The sequence below is a fragment of the Polistes canadensis genome, unplaced genomic scaffold (genome assembly GCF_001313835.1).
Source record: "Polistes canadensis isolate GaletaPanama2010 unplaced genomic scaffold, ASM131383v1 scaffold_2, whole genome shotgun sequence".
NCBI lineage: Eukaryota > Metazoa > Arthropoda > Insecta > Hymenoptera > Vespidae > Polistes > Polistes canadensis.
Window position 1 is genome coordinate 1,665,159 of NW_014569549.1, and position 21,658 is coordinate 1,686,816.

The 21,658-nt window shown below is 30.7% G+C and overlaps 1 protein-coding gene across 1 annotated transcript in view; it reads right to left on the bottom strand.

Annotated features, from left to right (window-relative positions):
- Positions 1-9,969: 9,969 nt before the first annotated feature.
- Positions 9,970-21,658, bottom strand: part of LOC106785349 (head-specific guanylate cyclase) — a 31,220-nt gene continuing 19,531 nt past the window's right edge. Inside the window, exons 4-11 of the mRNA XM_014745738.1 lie at positions 15,270-15,615; positions 13,334-13,700; positions 12,624-12,803; positions 12,090-12,228; positions 11,607-11,773; positions 11,249-11,392; positions 10,616-10,770; positions 9,970-10,491 (exon numbers count right to left, since the gene is read on the bottom strand). Of these exons, the coding sequence (XP_014601224.1) occupies positions 10,296-10,491; positions 10,616-10,770; positions 11,249-11,392; positions 11,607-11,773; positions 12,090-12,228; positions 12,624-12,803; positions 13,334-13,700; positions 15,270-15,615 (1,694 nt within the window). The 3' untranslated portion in view covers positions 9,970-10,295. The remainder of the gene's footprint in view (positions 10,492-10,615; positions 10,771-11,248; positions 11,393-11,606; positions 11,774-12,089; positions 12,229-12,623; positions 12,804-13,333; positions 13,701-15,269; positions 15,616-21,658) is intronic.

Here is a 21,658-nt window from a genome sequence, read left to right on the forward strand (position 1 = left end):
AGCGTCGATCGAGCCTCACGCTCGCGATCGATGCGCTCCTATCGGTAGACCGGTGTACTAATTGTCAGCGTTCGAAGAAGTCTCTCATTTTGCCTCTTTTACTGTCAAAACTATAATATAATATAATATATTCTATATGCGATGCATCTGGCTACGATTTTCTTTACTCATTTTTTTTCTTCATTTTTCAGTTCTAAAACTATTTACATTATTCCTTCATACATTTTTCTCCCAAGATCTTAATTTTTCGATTTTTCGAATTTTCTACTAAAAAGAAAGAAGGTAACATTACTTAAGAGAAAATCCAAGAAGATTAACGAGAAAGATGATGAGTTGTTCCGTTCGTGTTTTGATTGGTACTCTACAAATAATTAGTTTCTTACTACGGAATGCGAAGATATTTCTGTTGAATGTGTTCTAAAAAGGAATTTCCTTTGGAATTATGCTTTTTTTTTTTCTTTTCTTTATATAATATTTTATTTTCTATATCAAATCCGATAATTACTTTCTTCTTTCGACGTAAACTTAATTGAAAATATCAAGTAGACAAGTTTTGATCGTAACATTGGAATATATAAATAAAACTAAATGTTTCTTTTCTTTTTTTTTTTTTCCTTTTTTCTAAAATACCTTCGATATATTAAAACTCAATGCAATCTCAAGTTTGAAATAAATCGCAGGTCGTTTTGAAGCTATTCGATCATCGCGTGTCCGCTGGGACGTTTTTAACAAATCTCGACTAATCACGACGTACTTACGTCCTTGGTCACACAGTGACAACAATTAAAGACTTTTTGATAGGAGCCATTTATTTAAAAAAGTAGAAAGCGAATGCTAGCACGAAGGACAGTTGGTTGTAAAGAAACGAAACGACTTCTATAGATCTTTTCTACGGTTATAAGTATTATATAAGATAAGAATGTGTTTTTCTTTCAATGCTTGTAGCCGCACACATTATATACGAGTTATATGTTTGTATGAAAAAGAGGGAGAGAGGCAGACATAGAAAGAGAAGAAATAACCGGTCTATTCTATAAACGTGAACGGAAGTTACAAAAGCGTTTTTCTTGACAACAACAAAAAATGTATGAACAAAATTGAGAGGGGAAATTTAACAATAGTTTCGTTTCTCGGTGAGGGCTTGTATCGTGAAATAAAAAATAAAATCTGCATCCATTACAGAAAAGATAATTAGTGTATATTTACTTACTTACGTGAATAGAAATATGGTAACAGCTGGTAAAGATACAGTGTGTATTAAATACAAATGTATATAATATCTATGTACCAAGTTGAAACGATCGATATTGAATATTTCTATACTTTGCAACTTTTAAGTAATCTTTATATAAAATCTATAATGATACCATTAAATACATTAACGATATGTATTTAATAACATAAACGTTTAATTTTTAAATGAGCATATCATCCATACTATCGAAAATTTTTGTTTCTTTGGTATGAAAACTTGACCGACTTTGTGTAGGATTACGTCGGACGCTGTAAAAGCAAACGTGAAAGTCTAAACTAATCGTATAGAAGAGCTCGATAATTTATTCCAACTTAAGGCGTTGAAATTGTACGTATTCGAGAAGCTAAGGAAACAAAGAACACCTCCAAACGCTTCTCCAGATTCTTTTTATATTCTTTATCCGTTTTTTCACTACGCTATTTCGCGTTGGTGAAGAATAATTAATTACTATTTATTTAGAAAGTTTTGAAATAGAATAATTATTTACCCCGACACTAAAACAATTCTCTAATTTATTTACTCCTAAAATTAGTTACGATGTAATTTTTATCAATAATAAATCTCCATTTATTATTATAAATTATTATATTAGTTAATCTAATTGTATATCAAAAAGAGTGTTCTTTAATTTAATATAAGTTTCATTTAAATCTATTCACTTTTAGTATAAAAAATATTTACCAAAACTTTTCAAAGAAATGGCAAAGATGCATAATTTACAGCATTGCATTCTCTGACATTTTCTGAACTTTACATGCTTAATTTATAACTCGATATGGTATTCTACGCGTAAACAAAAGAGTGTACTTTAATATAATATAAGTTTCATTAAAATCTATTCACTTTTAGTATAAAAAATATTTACCTAAACTTTTCGTATGGCTGTGTGTGTCTGTGGCCAAGAATGTATTGTTTCAACGTTGTTTAAATAGTAATTTGATATTCCATAGAATTTTCCTAAGCATGTATATATACAAGGCTTAGGAAAAACTCTAAGAATTCTTTTGTTGTCGACTTCATCGAAAGGCTCTTTGCATTGATGAGAATGCCGAGGAATTACCAGCAATGGTGGACTTCCAGCTATGACGGTAACATATATATATATATATTCGGTTTTTTAACTTTGTTGACTCAAAAAGCGGTATGTATCGGAAACGTGACACAATAAACAAAGGACACGAAAAGCCATACGTTCAAAGAGGGTGGGATAAGTAATTAAAACTCTAAAGTTCACGTTCTGGCGTCTGCTCTTCGATAGACAGATGTTGAAAATCGAGGGCTGAATTAATTGAACGTACCTATTGCTTGCTTATTCTTTCTCTCCCTCTCTCTCTCTCTCTCTCTCTCTTTCATTCTTTCTCTTTCTCTTTTTCTCTCTCACTTGTCCGGTCTCTTTATTTCTCTCACTCTCTTTGCGCTTGGTCCCCATCTTTTGGAGTCACGTGACTTGAAGTACAACCAGCTTTTGCTTTCTTCTCTCGTCGTTCAGCTATAGTAGAATACAGACAATGAACGGTATTGTGAACCCTTCGGATTTCCGCTCTTTATAAAGTTCGATAAAAATAAGATGTTGGCGCCTATGTCGCCATCGTCGTCATCATCATCATCATCTTATCAACTATTTAAATTAAACTAATAAAATTCAATCGACCGATGAACAATTAAGGTCGTTCATCGGTTTTACATATGACGAAAGAAGAAAGAAAATTTGTCCCATTTCCTCAAATTTTATTTAGAAAATATACATTATGAACTTCAGATATTTCGAATAATATTAAACGGTTAGTGCAAAATCGTTCATAAAAAAATAGAAATGGATTGTAAAGAGAAATGACATTTTATATGCTCATAAGAACCGGGTAACGATAAATACGACTTATTAAGATCAATTGAGTTAAATTACGTTTTATTAATATTGCTTTCTCTCTATCTCTCTTTTTCATTGTCATCTCTCCTTTTGTTGATTGGTGGACTATGGGCAATCTGGTTTAATTTTTTTCTTCGATTGACATGCTTCTTTTGAATGTATTGAATATATTTCACAAGGAACTTAATTTTTTTAGTTATAGAAAATATAATTTCGAAAGATTTTATAAGACAAAGTTCCTTTGTAATCAAATTAATATTCATGGAAATGTATATGCGGTAAAATAACGAGCAGTATAAAAGAAATAAAAATAAATCGATGCATTAAATTTTCTTTCTTGTTTCAACGCCCTATTCGTTTTTTGCATAAATCTATATAATTATTTATGAACAAAAAATACATATGAATAGGAGAGCTTTTATAAAATGATTTTTCATAGCTATTACAATTTTTTAAATGATACATATAAAAAATATATATTTAGTTAGTTAAATAAAATAATATCAAAATTTTCAATAATTAATATTAAATGAGATTCATTATTTTTTACTGAAATTTCTGGCATTACTTATTAATCGATAGTACCATTGTTAAGGTAATTCAAAAATATAATCTTGTGAAACAACTAAATCATTCAAAGCATATTTAGATCAATCCCAAATTGCATTTATTATAGTCGCAGCATTTAATCTAATTTAATTCAATACAATGTACAATACAAGAGAAGCATTAAACCAATTATAGTAAATCGTAAACATAGTATAAATAAAACGAAAAAAGAGAGAGAGAGAGAGTGAGTAAAAGAGAGGGGGAGAGGACGTAAAACTTATTTTTTAAATAAAATATCTGTTAAGAAAAATTTGTGACTACAAAAAGCTATAAATCGAAATTTTAAAAATATATACTTTTACCTGAGAGTAGCGAATTAGTAATAAACCATTTACGCGTACTAATCAACTTGAAGTAAGAAAAAATAATTACTTAATAAAATAAATATTTGTCGATATTTGCTGTTAGAACAGAAAAGACGTCCAGTCACAGTTTTTCTTCGAGTTGTCGTTCGTGTTTCAAGCGACGACGTTGGTAAAGGTACGAAAATAAATTACAAAGTGTTTCTTAATGAAACCTTTGTACTAGTGGACGTCGGGGTAATTTTTCAAGGCTTGTCTCATACTTGTCTTATGTTGCGACAAACCACAAACGAAACGGGAAGAATGACGCGTATCCATTTTACGAGACTTGAGTGCAAAATCTCTTTAGTTAAGATTCAATTAAGAATATACTAGAGTTAATGTACCACGATGCTAAGAAAAATGTAAAATAGCTATTTCCTTAATGTATTAAATCAGTAACATAATAACTTTTAATATGCAGAAGCAACATTGTACGATAAAGTAAGCCGTAACATTTGTAGTAGTAAAGACGTTATTTCAAATATATGTAATATATATAGCAGCAAGTAGTAGCAAAATACAGTAAATGAAAATAATTTTAATTATATGAAAGAAAAGAGTAATTGTTTAATTTTCTCTGTATACACTTGTTTTAAGACACTCACTTAAAACAATTACTGGTGAATGAAAGGCTAATTAATAGTTCATGAGTGATATAGTTTATAAAGGTATCTTGTGTATTTAACTATATGGTGCTAGTTAAAGGAGAGAACTTGTATGAATGGAAGTGATCATCTTCAATTAGGAATATAAATTGCATCAGCATAAGACAGATTACAATTTCATCTATAGATTGAATTTCGTATGTTTCTCATACATTACAATGCAAATTAATTAAATATATCATACTAATCATTTGTAAAATGAAATGTTCGAAATGATATTAATTATCGGTTAAAGTATCGAATTTCAAGGGTATTGTTACACAGTAAAAGCACTTTGCTTACAGAAAGTTGTGCATTATCAAGGGAATGTAATTAAGCAAAGAATGTAGGTTATTCAACGCGTATTAAACTCAGAAGTACTTGAAATACCTACCACATGAGTACGAAAACGATGCTGAGAGAATCTATTTAAAGGGGTATTCTGATGTTTCGGGTCAAAAAATGAAGTATTTCGAGAAATTTTTGTTTTCTATTACAAAACGATACATTTGTTTAGCTTTTTGAGTTTCTTGTATTAATCTAAGATTTGAAACGTCGAAAATATTTTGAATCAACAAGACTATTGTTACAGCTTATATCTAATTCATTAAAACCTGTACCATTTCTTCTCTCGGAAAACCAGAACATTCCTTTAAAATATTAAGATCCATCTTCCTGGAAAAATAATTAATTTATTAAATTAAATACAACCTAGGGAGGGGGGCATTTGTCTATCTTTATACTTAAAAGAATTATGTATTAATTTAATAGTACATTCAAAGTCCATGACATATTACGAGTAAATGACGTATAATCAAAAAATAATTCAATGTTTCAGCAGTGCCATTATTTTCGTATTAGCGATACTATCTTCCCTCTATTAATATGCAATTTTTCAAGTTATTGTTTAAACCTGAAGCGGATAGGTCTAAAATGAAATTTATGGTTGGCTACAAGAAACTTAATGCATGTATTTTTCGAGTCATAAATAAACTCACTCGATTAAGATTTATCTCTTCAACTTTTACTTGATCTTTACGTGTTTATCATTGATATATATATATCACGTGTAAGTGAACAAGTATATATATGTTCTATAAAAGAAAAAGGCTATACAATATCGTTTGATATCTTGAAAATGAAACTTCGATCGACTATAAGTTGAAGTAGCCTCAGATTTGATTTTCGCAACTCCCTGGAGTATAACGTGTATATCGTTTTCAGACGTCCTATAAGGCTGGTAGTTGAATCATGCGCGATGTATAAGATTAGAAAATGAAAGGATCTATTTTCGATTGTTTTCCTAGAATAATGTTGCAACAACTATACACTCGAACGATGTCAATGAAAATGAAACGAAAAAATCAATTTTGATTTAAAAATTAGAATGTGCCTGGCCTCCAGAATGATAAAAATAAAACTCGTATTATTATGTGGAAAATAATCAATTAATTCATATATACAGTGAGTATCTCCTAAAATCGTACATCATTATGCTTATTATTTTTACCATTATGTAAGAAAATTTATAAATAAGTATATCTTAGTTAAATATTTTTTTTTAATGAGTTTATCTTAAAAACATTATTTATAACAAGTGAATTCAGTAAATAGGAAAATAACGTAGAAAACGGCAGTCACTAAAAATCGTATGGTTGATATAACTAAAAATAAGAAGCATACCTGGTTTGTACATCTCTTACAATTGGTCATCTTTTGTTTTTACTGTTATTTAAATGTTTCATAGTGTAAGAATCAGTTTAATACGAATTGAAATAAGAATAATATAAAGTACATTTGTTTAAAAATGACATATCAATAGAAATATCAACTTTGCGAAGGCTATACATTGTATAACGAAAATAATATTCGTAATATAAATAGAATTTATTCTTCTGAAAGTTATATAAACAAATATCATTAAGAAAATTTTAATTGAGTTTCATAGATGACAAAGAGCTAGTCTAACATTACATTTCGAAGAAGACGGAGAATCAAATTTATTCTCTGTGCTTTTAGACTGCACTTACATTTCATTCGATTAATTAATAATCATTTAAGATATATCGAACACTCTTAAGATATGTCACATCCCCATTCATCCTTCCATAGACAAATGCATCTATCGATCTACGTATCTCATATATACACACACACAACTAACATTAGAACCTTCCATAATCTTATTCAACTCAATCAATCAACTGTGAGTTCTATCTTACTCTCATTCTTCCTACCTCTGTACTCCTTCTCTTTTCATGTTGATTCGTAAAATTTTACCGTTACCATCGTCTAAGAAGTTTCACTTTAAAAAATAGAAACTGGTTTCATCGGGATATCTGTTATTACGATACATAGTTTTTTCTTGTCAATATTTGACAAGTCCATTCTGTTCTATTTCAATGAAAATAAATTTTCTTAAAGCTATGTAACGAATACTTTTTCGAAAACTGCATCGTATCTTGATCTCTGCTAGATATTTATTCGCGAAAATTCTTTTCCGCGACTTTTGTCGTACCGATATGAATGAGAAAACCAGAAAGGAATGGAAAGGAAAGGAAAGAGGAAGAGAGGAAGAAATAAAGAAAGCACATGTACTACATGTGGTGTATTCAAATAATAGACTTCTCGAGGCATGTAATCCAACATAAACATAAGTCGTTATATTTTGCATTTGTATATTTGCTTTTGTATATAGATATACATATATATGTGATATATGAACACATACATGTTCGCATGCACGCATATATACAATATCTTGACGTTTCTGACTTGATTTCTTCGAGCACCAAATTCTTTCTTCTCATTTTTCCTTTTTTCTTTCTATCTATTCCTTTCTCTTTCTCTCTCTTATTTCTTTCTCACTCTAAGGACCAGTTCGCGAGTATCCGCAGTGCCGTTTGATTATGCGCCATAGCCGGGAGGCTGAATGTTTAATTTCTTTGTCCATGAGATAGGCCGTGAAATGTGTCGCGGTAGAAAAGCAAAAAAAAAAAAATAAAAGAAAGAGGAGAAAAGAGAAAAAGATAGAGAAATTTCCACAGAAGCACGTAGACGTATAAGCAAAATACATGCGAGGAATCCGCGTGCTTTGCGCTATATTGCTTTTCTTTGTTATAAAACTATTCCTATATTTTTCCTCCTTTCTTCGATTTTTCAAATACGCCTTCTCTTTTTTACTTTTATTTTTCTTTATCTCTCCGTTAATGACGAAAGTAGATGAAGAAATGACGGCATTCGTATTAGTCGTTTCTTTAATATATGTTTACACAGTCTTTGATACTTCTTCAATGTATGTAAATGCTGAATGATCTATAGATGTCTATGGTATATACCCAATCTTTCGAAAGTTCTACGACGACAATTTAAAAATAAAATATATCTATGAAATACTTAGAAAGATAAAAGTGGTGTTATTATTGTTATTATTAGGTTGTTTTCATGGAAGAAAAGAATATGATATTTGCATCAAAATTATCATCAGTTTCTAAAGTTTAGTGGAATGATATTAGCGTTGAATGTTCTGAACCTGCTTCCGCATACATAAAGAAGTGCTGACATTGTGAGGGTGTATTGTAAAGCATAGTCACTTACCTATATACATTAGAGTAGTTCTTATTTTGGGTACTTTTGAATTTTTATGCTACCATTTTTATGCTCTCATATGGTTCGAAATAAATAAATAAATAATTATTAGCCTCCAAGTGTTTCAAGTTTCTATCTCAATTTTAACATTTTACCGCAGAGTGATGTAAGTTTCCCATCTAAATAATATGGAATTTTTGGCATTGAATGATCAATTTTTTATGCACACGTAGATTAATTAAAGTCTTAGACCTGAAACCTTTATATTATTAAATATAATAATTATGAAATATAGGAAAACTCCAAATATTAGGTTACTAATAAAAATAAAATCTATTAATTATTATAAAATACTTTTAAACTCTGCATAATCTACAACAAAAAATTGCAAATTTAATGAAATTCGATCACAATGGAAAATCTTAAAAATAAAACAACAAAAGAGAAATTACTGCATTATTTAACGAACATTAATTAAGCTTGAACGTTACTTCGACGGTAACATATACATATGCGAGGGTAAGAGAAAATTCAAGAGGTGCGTGCATCGATATTTCTAGAATTATTAAGAGACGATTTCTTTCTAACCTCCAGGGATTGCTAGCTTTTCCTGAACCACCAGAGATTGCTAGCTTTCCCTGAACCGCCAGGGATTGCTAGCTTTCCCTGACCCACCAGGGATTGCTAGCTTCCCCTGAACCGCCAGAGATTGCTAGCAATATTATTTAGATGAGAAACTTACATAGCTCTGCGGTAAAATGTTAAAATTGAGATAGAGACTTGAAACACTTGGGGGATATAATTATTTATTTATTTATTTCGAACCATATGAGCATAAAAATTCAAAAGTACCCAAAATATGGACTACCCTAATGTATTTATATGCAAGCGTAAAGATACAGATGTTAAAGGTATCCTGTTTACTGATTTTTCAGCATTATGACGGTACAATAAGCTATCGATGGGATTCTCGGCATTGTAATCTTTCCATTTCTTTCCTCGTCCTCTTTCTTCTTTTCATTTCCTGTTTTTCTTTTCTTTTCTTTTCTTTTCTTTTCTTTCCCCAAATTTCGATTACAAGGAGAACTAATTCATTTGAAAGAATAATGTAGGGACGTTCTTGTTTTCTTCCACGAAGAAATTCCTAGTCAATTGTTACTTTTTACTATTAATAAGGCAGTTAATATCAAGAACAGACTCACAGACCTATTTTTTCTATCTTTAGTAAGTAATGTCGGTTGAAAGGTGAAACTTCACTGTTAAAGTTACATTTTATTTATCAGAAAGAAAAGGACAAGTCGACCGAACAACAGTATCCGGTGGTTTTTCCGACAAAGAATTGATCTTTTCAGTTTATTAATAAAAGTCTGCGAAATTAGGATACAGATCTGTATTAAATTATCGGAAATTACAAAAAAACTCATATTGTTAGTGTCTTGAATAAAAAATATTTTATGATTCCTCGGTTCTATCCAAACGTTATTATTATTTAAGATAATTTCAATTATCTGTCCCTCTTTCGATTTCTTCAAAATTTATTTAATATATATATAATTAATATATAGCATTTATTCTCTGTTAATAAAGAATTTACACGATATAATAATTCGATTAGGATAATAAGGAGCAGTAGAAGTGTGGTAGATTAACAAAACAACGTTGTATTTAATTCGTCATAGAGTTTACTTGTCGTATTGTTCATAAGTATATAATTATTTTTTCAACCTAAAACTCTGCGTATAAATAGTATCGACATAGGATTTTTCATTGGACTTTTGTACCGTTGTCATACCTGAAGCCCGACATCGGTATAGCACCTTCGCGCTTAGCTTTCTGATTAAAGTCGATTAATTTGTCATTTATTTATTTCTCGATTTTGTTTTTCGAAAGAAATCATTAGAAAAGTTCATAGAGAGAAGAGGCTAGCTGATGCGTGTGTCATCTCGTAAGATTCCTTTCTTTTTTTCTTTGTTCTTTTAAAAAGATTTTTATGTGTCATTGCAAATTCCAAGTTCTGTAATCGCAGCTTGGATATGAGTATTCAAAGATTCTCTTGCATCAATGTCACTATGTTGGTAACCGTTGAGAAAGTAACAGGTCCCTGGTGTGTTTGCTGGCATTTCTTTCGGTAAATTATTCTTGGTCCGCGGTTCCAAAATGAATCCTGATGTTTTAATTAAGTGTCTACAATAAAATAATGTCATCGTTAAAAATAACATAAATGAAATGAACTATTTCAATTTGATATGTTTATATTTCAAAAAATGTACTCAGGTAAAAAAGAAATATTTGTTCTCGTTATACATACAAATACGTTGTAGGACTGACATTAACTCTCAATGGCTCGCTCGTGGATTCAAATTTGTTAGCCAGCGTTACATTGTGCCCGAAGAGACAATACCTAGGCATTTTTTTACCAACTACACCAGCCAAAACCATTCCGGTATGAATACCAATACGCATCTGAAAAATATTTAATCATAATAATGTTCCGAAGTAAGTTATACGAGTGATTTCATGAATATAAGAAGAGTTATAATTTGATGTGAAAAGAGAACGTGCAAGAAAAGTAAAAAAATTCGCAAAGATTCCTTTAAAAGTTAATTTCAATGTAGGAATCTTTTCTTTTACTTTGCTGCACGTATCGTAGTGGTCGTTTGTTATCAACAAGAACAATGGATACTTTTTTAATGGGAAAAGTTTTAATAGTCTTCGAAAAGGAAATAATAAACAATGGTATGATAATATTGTTAAGTAAATTAGTAATAATAAGTATTATCATTGATTTCTATACGCACATCAGCATTATCATTAAAACATATTAAGTTTTATATTAAATTTTGTTACCGAAACAAATAATTGATTACACGATTATTTTCTTTCATGCGTATATTATAGAAATCGAATTGATAATTCTTCGATAATTAAACGTAATTATTACCTTGATAGGTTTTCCTTCGTGCGTTAAATGTTGAGTACACGTTTGTATCATTTTTAAGCCCATCCAGGCAATTTGTTGTGCATGAGTGTTTGTATTTCGATGTAAACCACACGCCACGCAATAAGCATCGCCTATTGTTTCTACCTGATACCCAAATGAGTTAAAAATTATACTTTTTATACATATAGATTGTTTTTAAGACGTTGCCGTAAATGACGGTTACAGCCGTCGAGAGTTTTCATGGAAAATAAATAATTGAAAAAAAAAAATGTGTTTCTGAGCACGCTCGTCAAATTAAAATTGTGCGTGTTATAAGTATATTGCAATTATTAATGATCAATTACAAATATTAAAACACCTTGTATACGTCCAATTGTCCACAAAATATATCAAATTGTTCGTAAAGATTTTGAAGCATATTGACAACCATCATTGGAGTTGCTGTCGAACAAATAGCCGTGAATCCAACAATATCGCTGAAAAGCATCGTCACGTTCGAATACATTTTTGCTTCGATCGTTTCACCTACAGAAGAAAAGTTGAATTTCTAATTATCTTATTTGAAAAAAGATCTTATTTTCTTTATGTCGTTACTATCAGTCCTTAAAATGGCTCCCTGACTTATCGTAACTCGATAACGAAATATCCTTATAATATTTTTTTCATATACTCCTTAATTCAGACAATTTATGATTTTTCGAATGAATAACTTTAAAACATTAAAAATAATTTATTTGCAATTATTGATTAGTGATTTGTTGCAATTATTGTTAAAACAAGTCTATCTTAATTTGTAGTTCTGAAGTTACAGGACTCTACTTTACCAATGTCCGTGACTTACCTAACCATAAACGTTTCGCTATATCTGGTGGAAATATAAGATGAAGTAGACTAACATTCTTTTCTCTTTCAGCATCGACCGCTCTATTAGCTTCCTCTATAGAGCTTTTTAGTTTATCCATGCGTCTTCTCAAGCCATCCTATAAGCAAATACGTTCATGTCTTTAATTTATCCAACACAGTATCTTCTTACTAACATTCAACGTTAGAGATACATGAGCCATATCATATCTCATGTTAATTTACTATATATTTGATGACTTTATATACATGCTACTTGTCAGTAAATACAAATGCACGAGCCATTAAAATGGCTTTATGAAAGAGTACATAAGATTAAGGAGTATGTATGTAACTATATTGATTTACTTCCTTTCACGGTGCATTATTGCTCGAAAAAGTACATAAACTTATTTTCTTAGGATTTCTTAATGTCTTAACATTCAACGTGAAATGGATATTATTTTTTTTACGAACTCGTTCCAACGTGGAATAAAATTGTATTTGTTGACAAAATAAAGACGTGACTTGTTACCTGAGCCCTCGCTTGCTCGCCCACTAAGATAACGTCTCTCGTCGCATCGTGCAATGGTATATCAGAAATAAAAAGACCTCTTCCTGTGAGACCATCTAATCCGTTAAGGAACGGTGAACTCACGAATAAAATTGAATCTGATTCCGGACAGTGAACCATTTGGCCCTTCATTTCCAAACCCTAAAAATAAAATTCAATGTAAATTATCGGCCGATTATATTATCTATGTTTCATTCTTTAGCTTGTCGAGATTTATAATAATCATACAGTAAGATCTGGTGCAATTAGTACAGGTACTCGAATCGATTAGGGATATATTCTGACTATTCGAATTGCGGTTTGGAATTACAAGATTGTACAGGGTGATATTGTCTGTAGAATAACGTATGTGGTATAAATAGGACTATCAATGATATCCACCTTGATATTGTACTATAAATTTATCAAACGTAGTATGTTAATTAATTTCATGCAATTTTCACAAGCTTCTCTATTATACAAATTTATTACTAAGGATTTTTCTTGGTTATTATACGACTCGTATTAACGCTTTTTATCTGACAATTATAAAACACTTAAACAATAATAAATGGAAAAAAATAAAGAGAAATATTATGTTAAAGTAATATTTTATCCGTATTATATGAAGTATTATTAACGATGAACGGAACAAAGTAAAAGTTTTGTAAACTGATAGGAGAATTTTATACCTCAGCAGGATATTTCTCAGCACCGTGTGGCCTTTGTAACGTTAGAACAAATGGCGTGTTCGCGCGCTTCAGAATCTCTTGAAAGGTCAAAGTAATCCCGTGTGGTCGAGTGAACGCAAAGTACGTCGATATTTCCCTTCCAAGGCGATCCAAATAATGACCAAAGATTTTCATAAAGCCAACACCCAGCTGGACAAACTCGAAGTTTCTATCGACGACGAAGTGCCATGGGAAAGCTTTGCAAAAGCTTGCCACCCCCAAGCGAAGGTCTCTGGCCTCGGTGGAAAGTGGACGGAAATAGTCTGGCGTGACTACGTCGGAATCGTCGTCGATTCGATCACTATACCGTTCTGGAATGATGCGATATCTGAAAGATAACTCGACCGTTAGCAAATCTTATATATTCCTCTTTAAAAGCTATTTCGATCCGACTATAAGAACTTGTATCTTTTTGACAGTAACTCTACCATAGAAAATTTCTTCAAAGGGAAAGTATGAAAGAAAAAGAGAGAGAAAGAAAGAATGAAAGAAAGAAAGAGAAAGAGTGGGGGGGAGAGAGAGAGGTAGTAGAGACAAAACATAGATACATCTATCCGTTAAAAATCAATGCTTTCACTGTGTCATCTTTTTCGTAAAAATATTCTTATATTCTTACTCGCAAGAGAAGATATAATTTTAAAATTAAATTAAACGATCGAAAACGATAGTGTGTGAATTTACCAACATTGACTGTTACTTTATCAGCTATACGTGATGCTCGTCAATAAGTTTATGACTAGTACTTACATATCTATTTATTAACTGTATTTCCGGGAACTATAATTTCCACGAATTCATATTTGATCTCATATTTCATATTCCACAGAATCGTTCGGTAATGAAACTTAGTAGATAATGTTATAATCGATAACGTACTTTCAATGCTATAGAAATAACAAATTATGTACTGATATATTCGATTTATATTTTACACGAATTAATATCATACTAGAATAGAGAACTTAGCATTTTTTCTAATAAAATGATTCTTTTTATATTTAATTGTCATCTCTTCGAAAGAAGAGGGAATTTAATCGATGTTATAGAGAAATCGTTTAAATTTCAATAGCGAATACGTAATATATACTTAAAGGTGCAGGAGCGATTTTTTTATTTAATCTGTTCAAATATTTTCTGTTAAATATTTGCGACACACTATCGATTAATATTTATTTGTTGGAAAATCAATATAAACAAGATAAAACAGTAGGTATTGTCATTAAATTGTAAAAGCTTTTCCATCATCTCTGCGAATTATATTCCCTAGACAAATTTCAGTGGTATCAGTATACGATTGACTCGACAAATGTATTGATTCTTTATAACTATCCAGGTTGTTATAACTACGGTGAAAATATCTAAAAAAAAAAATTCTTACATATTTTCAAGAATATAGAGAGATAGAAATTTTACAAGTTTTCTTGTTTCGAGAGGCTTTCGATTAAGAATTTGATGCAAATGTTATGCTATATATTACTTATCTATAAATGTATATATGCTTTCTTGGACTATTATTTAAAGAATTATATTATTCTTCAAGTAGCATAAAAAATTTTCATTTTATACTAGTTTTTCTGAATAGTAAGATGATGTAATCTTTTAATCAAATATATAAAATACAAAAATTATAATACTGGAAAGATCTTCACGAGATCCTGAATGTATAGATATATTTTTAATTAAATATAAAATGAGTAGGACGGGAACCAGAGACTTCGGTTAAATTAATGAACCGAAAAGTTAAAAATTGGAACGTATAATGTTGTTTGCATTAAAGTCAAAAAAAGAAATAATGTATTTATTCTTTTATGAGGAAAGAAATGAATATTGAAGGCTTGACTCATGTTTTTCGTTTAACAGGTTAAATCAATCGTATCGAAGGATTAATGATAATTACCTAAAAAATTTGGAATTATAAGGATCTGGCAATATGCACACATTAGCTTTGTCATTATAAAACTGTCTGGCGATGCCCTTGAGGCTGCCAACGAGAAGATAGGCGACGGACGGGTAATCGGTTGTGAAATGTAACTCCAATCCTTCCGGTGTCGCGATGCACACGAACTCGGCCTCGTTATCCAAGCCAGACTGATGTTGAACGACGTCGTTGACGCCGTCGAGAGTTGTCAGGAAAGCTGTCAGATCGTTCCCAAGGCATCGAAAAGCTCGCCTAAGAAGGCCAACGCATGCGGTATTGATCAATTCTTGTCCTAGATCATCGAGAAATGCTTCTACGTTGACTTCTGAAAAATAAAAACAAGATTACTTTGTCAATATTTTAACTTTTCTCGTATATCTTGAAAGCAGTCATTTAGAGTTTACATCATAGATTGTATATACAGGTAACTCTTCTACAATACTGCGTTCTATAACACGGTTTTGCTATAACATGATTCATAAATTGCGAAAACCTTTGTATAATACTTTTTACTTTTACAACACTAGATAATATGATTTTATTTAATATATTCAAAAATTAAATTACGTTTAAATAATGACGTGAAGGAATAATAAATCATGGTCTCAAATAACACGGCATTTTCTAGGAATCTAACTACCGTGTTATAGGAGGATTACTTGTATATGTATATATAAATATATAAGTGACGATTAGTATTTTATTTAAGATGACGAAAGTATATTTGAAATTGATATTTTTCGTCAATTGTCTTGCACGTAAAAAAATGTATACAATTATTTATTATCATTCCAACAACTGTATCTGTGAGTAGAGAATTTAATTTACATATAAATACTGCCTATCGATACTAAAAAAAAAAGGCTATACACTAATCGATTCATATGGTAATATAAGATCCGCTATCAAATAGTCTCAGAATAAAGAGAAAATGTCGATTCCGAAGTCGTTTTCGAATGCCCAAGAAACCGACCCACCATTCTTATTTTAATCTAACAGGATTTTTAAATTCACAAGAGTAAAATACATTCAGATTTAATATTTAATATCTACTGGTTTGTATTTGTTAGAAAGCTAACGTTTATTGTGAAAATAAGTATGAGATGTATCTTTTTTATTTAAAAGTCATTCAGTATGTTTTCAGAAAAGGAAAGAAAGAAAGATGGAAAGATCTTTCTCTTTCTATCTTTTTCTATCGAAAAATCTCTCATCATTCTTCACCCTTTTTAAGGCCAGTACTTGCAGATCCCTCATAAGATTCCGAAAATAGATGCGACCAAAGTCTTTTAACCGATGGCTTCCTTACTATATTATTTTACATTACACTCGCGCGAGAAAACTCGATAATCGATAACGGCCGAGGTAATACGTGGTAACATGCATCACAGACGACCATCCATCTGGAATATCTCGCGATGAGGGCTCCTCAAATCGTGCGGTAAAATTTCCACGAAATTTTTCCTCTTTCTATTTGTTTTTCCCTTTCCTTTATCCTTTCTTTCTTTCATTCTTTCTTTCTTTCTTTCGTTTCTCTTCATTTCTAACTTGATGAGCATACCTACATATTATGTAAAATTGTATTTGACAAAAGAAAAATCCTTTTATTCGATGACAAACGAACCATCAGCTGTTACAATAAGATCGTATAAAAAAAGAGACAAAACAAAAAGAGCGTTTATGAGAATTCGTAAAAATCTACCCTATGTTTTCCTACCTTTACAGATTTTATCACAATCGCAATGCTGCTTTTAGATCTGTATCCTTTCCATATAGCAATTGTGATAAAAGAATCTCTCTATAAACTCGCAAATCCAGCCGTTAAAAGAGAGACGCACTTTCAATATTTACCATATGTTATTGTTAGAATCGGTACATTTAACTAGAATTTCCAAACTGATATCCAATTTAATCGACAAATCATCGAAGAAATTTTCACATAGGTACAGATTATATTTGTCTTTGTTATTGAAATATTCATTCTACATATATTTTTAAGATAAATACGACAAATATCAAAGTTACGGAATGTGAGAGATCGAATATGAACAATAATCTCGCAAAAATATTAAAGTTAAATTAAAGACAAATAAAATATATACCATCCAACAAATGTTTTAATCTTTCTCTCTCTCTCTCTCTCTCCTTTTCCTTTTCTAACAATATATTTTAAAGTATGCATATACATACATACGTAGGCATATATGTAAATTTAAAATATCAGTTCGAGCATAGCAGCAAATTCAGATTTCGAGCTCACGTTTTTCTTATTATTATGTAAATTAAAATCAGTATGTCATCTCTATCACGCTTTATATTCTTTGTAGCAGTATATCTGAATGCTGTAACGATATTATCTTAGATTTATCGTTTCAGTTAGTCAGATTCAGGGAAAAAAAGCCATATTGCAAAAGCAATCCGCGCTTGCTGGGAAATTTCGTATGAGTGAATACGAATCTATCGCATTAGCGAATATTCATAATTCGAGATTCCATTTTGGGATTATATCATTACGTTTGCAAAACAATACTGGAAATCATTCGAAGCCGTACCTACATGGATAAACATACGTCCTCGATAAAAAAAAAAATAAAAGTAGGATTAAAGTTTTAGGAACATGCGTCACGTCATAGCAGAAAGTTCCGTTTCTGCTCGAGAAATTACTCGGAGTGCTTCCGCAGTACGAACTACTTGTTCTCGTCGTGTTTACAAATATCAGCTGATCACGACACCGTGAATAACGGAGAAATATTGCTAGCAAGAAATCTCGAGGACAGTGCTTACGAAAGATGATTCATGTTTAAAAATCTTTTCCTTGATCGTAATTTGACAGAACCAATGAACAAGAAGAAAACTTCTTCTTACAAATAACAATTTTTTTCTTTTCCTTTTTTTTTTAAATTAATCTTAAGCGCTTGAATAATGAATATTTTTCATTGGTACATGGGGATGATTTTTATATTGATTATCTTTATATTGGCAATATAATTGTGTTTAAGCAAAAGCATTCTATCTTTTAATTTACATAAGCGTTTACATAAAAATTCTTTCTATATTTTTTTATCACAACGTGAGACAGCAAGTAAATTTTCTTTGGAAATTTTTTTTTGATTTATTGTATGTGCATTTACTAGGTTAGGGTACAGTCTTCCCTTCTCACTAATTCAATTCATTTAATTAATAGTACAATTAATTAAATTTTATTCTTCCTGTTTTGTTCGCGTTAGTAGTGGCGAAATCGAGATGATTGATCTTATCTAGAAAAGTATATAATGTAATGTTACTTCTGTTAGTTTATCTAATCGCAATTTATTTCCATAAATCGATACTTGTAATAAATGAACAAAAAGACAAACTTTTTCGTAATGAATAGATTCTAGCATTCAAGTAGTGCTTTAAGCCACAATTTTTTAATTAGAACAATCAACTTAATATAAAAAGTTGTTCGAGGTTTTGCATTTGATTTTTAACCGTTAGGATCTTCAAAAAGACAAGAAAAAAAATAAAATAATTTATTATTATACGCGACACAAAATTTATTAATATTTACTCTTTTAGTAGATCATAAATAATTTCATCCATCAGACTTTGAGCAATGTTTCGGTACGCTATGGCTCTACCTATCGGCAATACCTGTCACAGTTTCATGCAAACTTAAGTTTATCGTTGGTGTCTCTGGAAATTCCGTCGGTTCGCTAAGGGTCGCTTATAAAGTATCGTACCATGTTACTAGTTTAACGAACCATTATGTTCTACTACACGAAAGATAAATTTCCTTCTTGGCCGCAATAGCGAACGTAAATGCGAACGGAAATTTAGCATCTTGGAATCAGAGATATTGACTGATTTTTCGTGGTAAATTTCTCATACTAGGATTATTACCTTACTCTCTTCCCTACTGTTCGTCAACATTAGTAGCTAATGTTGAATTCCGATTGCCAAAGACAAATCTGTGTACATTACTGTTTGCTGGATATCGAGTGACCAATCCAAATCAAGCAGCTGATTAATGGGACGTTCCTGGAGTAGTGCTTAATTGTAACCGCACTACTTGACGGTCTAATGCAAATTAGGTTAACATACTCTCGAAGATCTCAAAGTAAAATCCACTCTCAATGGACAGATTCAACGTCAATTTTCGATATCTGTTCTTTGATCGCATTTATCTACTTTTACCCACTCGTCCATCTCTCTAGTCTTCTTTTTTTCTCTCTCGCTTTCTCATTCAACCTCCCGAAATCAGATCGTACGAAAAGATTCGTTCGTGCAAAGTTTCCTTGAAAAAGGAATGGTCTTTATAAAACTCTTTCAAAACGATTTCCAAGTTTCGATCGATGATGATCTACGAGCGAGGACTCTAGCATAATATCACATTAACTCGTACTGACATAAATTTATGCATAAATTTAACAATTTTGAGTACAAATCGATGTAATATATTTAAATTGAAATAATTTCAAACGTCCAGTTAATGTGAGATGTATTTTGAGATGACACGAAAATGAAATTATCTGCACCGAATGTCCGGTGTTATATATACAATATTTAAAATAATAATATTTTATAACGAATAATAGGAAATGAGATTATATTTTTGGGAATATCCTCTCATGTATGAGAGATCAAGTAGAAATGTATTGAATACAATATAATTCTAATTTTATATTGAATTGGAAAACAAGATTAATTTAAAATTTATTTTATTTTAGGATTAAACGAATTATTGCACCATTGTTTTCATTTCAAATTATAATATAGCCAAAAAATAGTATGGAAAAAGTGAAATAAAGTAAAATAAATATATATATCTATTTGTAGAGATATGTTTGTATAGTATATATATCCAATAGTATATATAGTATATATATCCAAATAGATTTTAATTAATTCGAGTAACCTTTTCCTTGCTAGAATCTAATTTAACGTAAAGTCACGAATCACAGACACTTCAAATTCTCTTCAACGATCTTCGAGGAAGAGGAAATATCATTGACTTCTATCTTCTAGTTTTAACCTCGTAAAGTTTAAGCAAGTTTTCCTGAGAAATCATTCACGATGAATTCCAGATCTTTATGATAGCGAGATTTATAATGTTTGTTAGTTGTTAGAAAATCCGTACAATTGACATTACTCTCTGATGGCGCCAATAATGTCGTTAACATTGTTTCGAATAGGAATCGAAATGTATAGCATTTCAAGAGTTATCTTACTATTTACATTGGATATCGCATTTCCGTGAACATCAAATTTCTGATATGTGAATCCGTTATAAGGCAATGAAACTGACAAAAATGATTATTGCGGATAATAAACTCATGAAATGGATTTGTTTTTCTCTTCGCTGACGTTATTCATTTTGATACCGATAATCCTCGATTGTAAATTTCAATTAGATTCAAGCTAGGAATTTGGAAGGATTGTCTATAAAATCTTATCGTATAATTGTAAATATTAATAAACTAAATGAGAATAGTTTATATGTAAAAGAATCAATCGATTGTTCGAAATATTTGCGCAAACATAAAATAATATATTTTTATCATAATTTTGTTAACTGTAATATATCTCATCACTCAATAATTATCAGCTGACGATTCCCGTTTACTTCTAAAATATATCATAGTTTTCATAAAAGCTATCTTATCATTAAAAGGTTTACATAGAATTATCAGAGATGAGTATCGTTCATGATAGACATAAAATAACTTGGCCATCGGTTATTTCAACGCAGCTGGCGTTATATACTCCATGATACCTATATTCTTGTTTTTTTAATTGGAATAAAAAATCATCTCAATTATAAACGAAATGAGAAAATTACTTTCGTCGCTGTAGGTCTTTTTTTATTATTCACGATTGATTGCGCATAGTAGATTTCGCAGTTTTTCGCTATTTCGAATATCAGCGTCGACAATATGAGCTTCCAACTAGAATTCAGCAGAGACAAAGGGATTACAAGTAAGATTGCAGTTAGTGAGAGATTCGTGCATGGATTCATCAAAATTCTCTCGGGTATCACCCAGGAAGAAAGAAAAGTTAAAAATAGAATGAACAATGAGCATGCATGCTTCTTCCAAGATTACAAAGAAGAGAATCATTACAGGGATCATTTTTCATGAACCATAGTGGAGTAAGTATACATCGTATTTCGAGAAAATAAATGATATATGTGCGACGAGGATCAAGCAAAACAACTTTATAAAGATCACGATCTTACATCGTTGGAATGAATGTTCGATGTTACACAGTGACAGCTCAGTATCGATATCGATGCTCATTTCTTTTCAACTTTTCTTTTCGTTCTCTTGAATCTACGAAAAAGAATGATTGATGTTAACTACTCGATTTGAAAAATTTATAAGGGATTATTG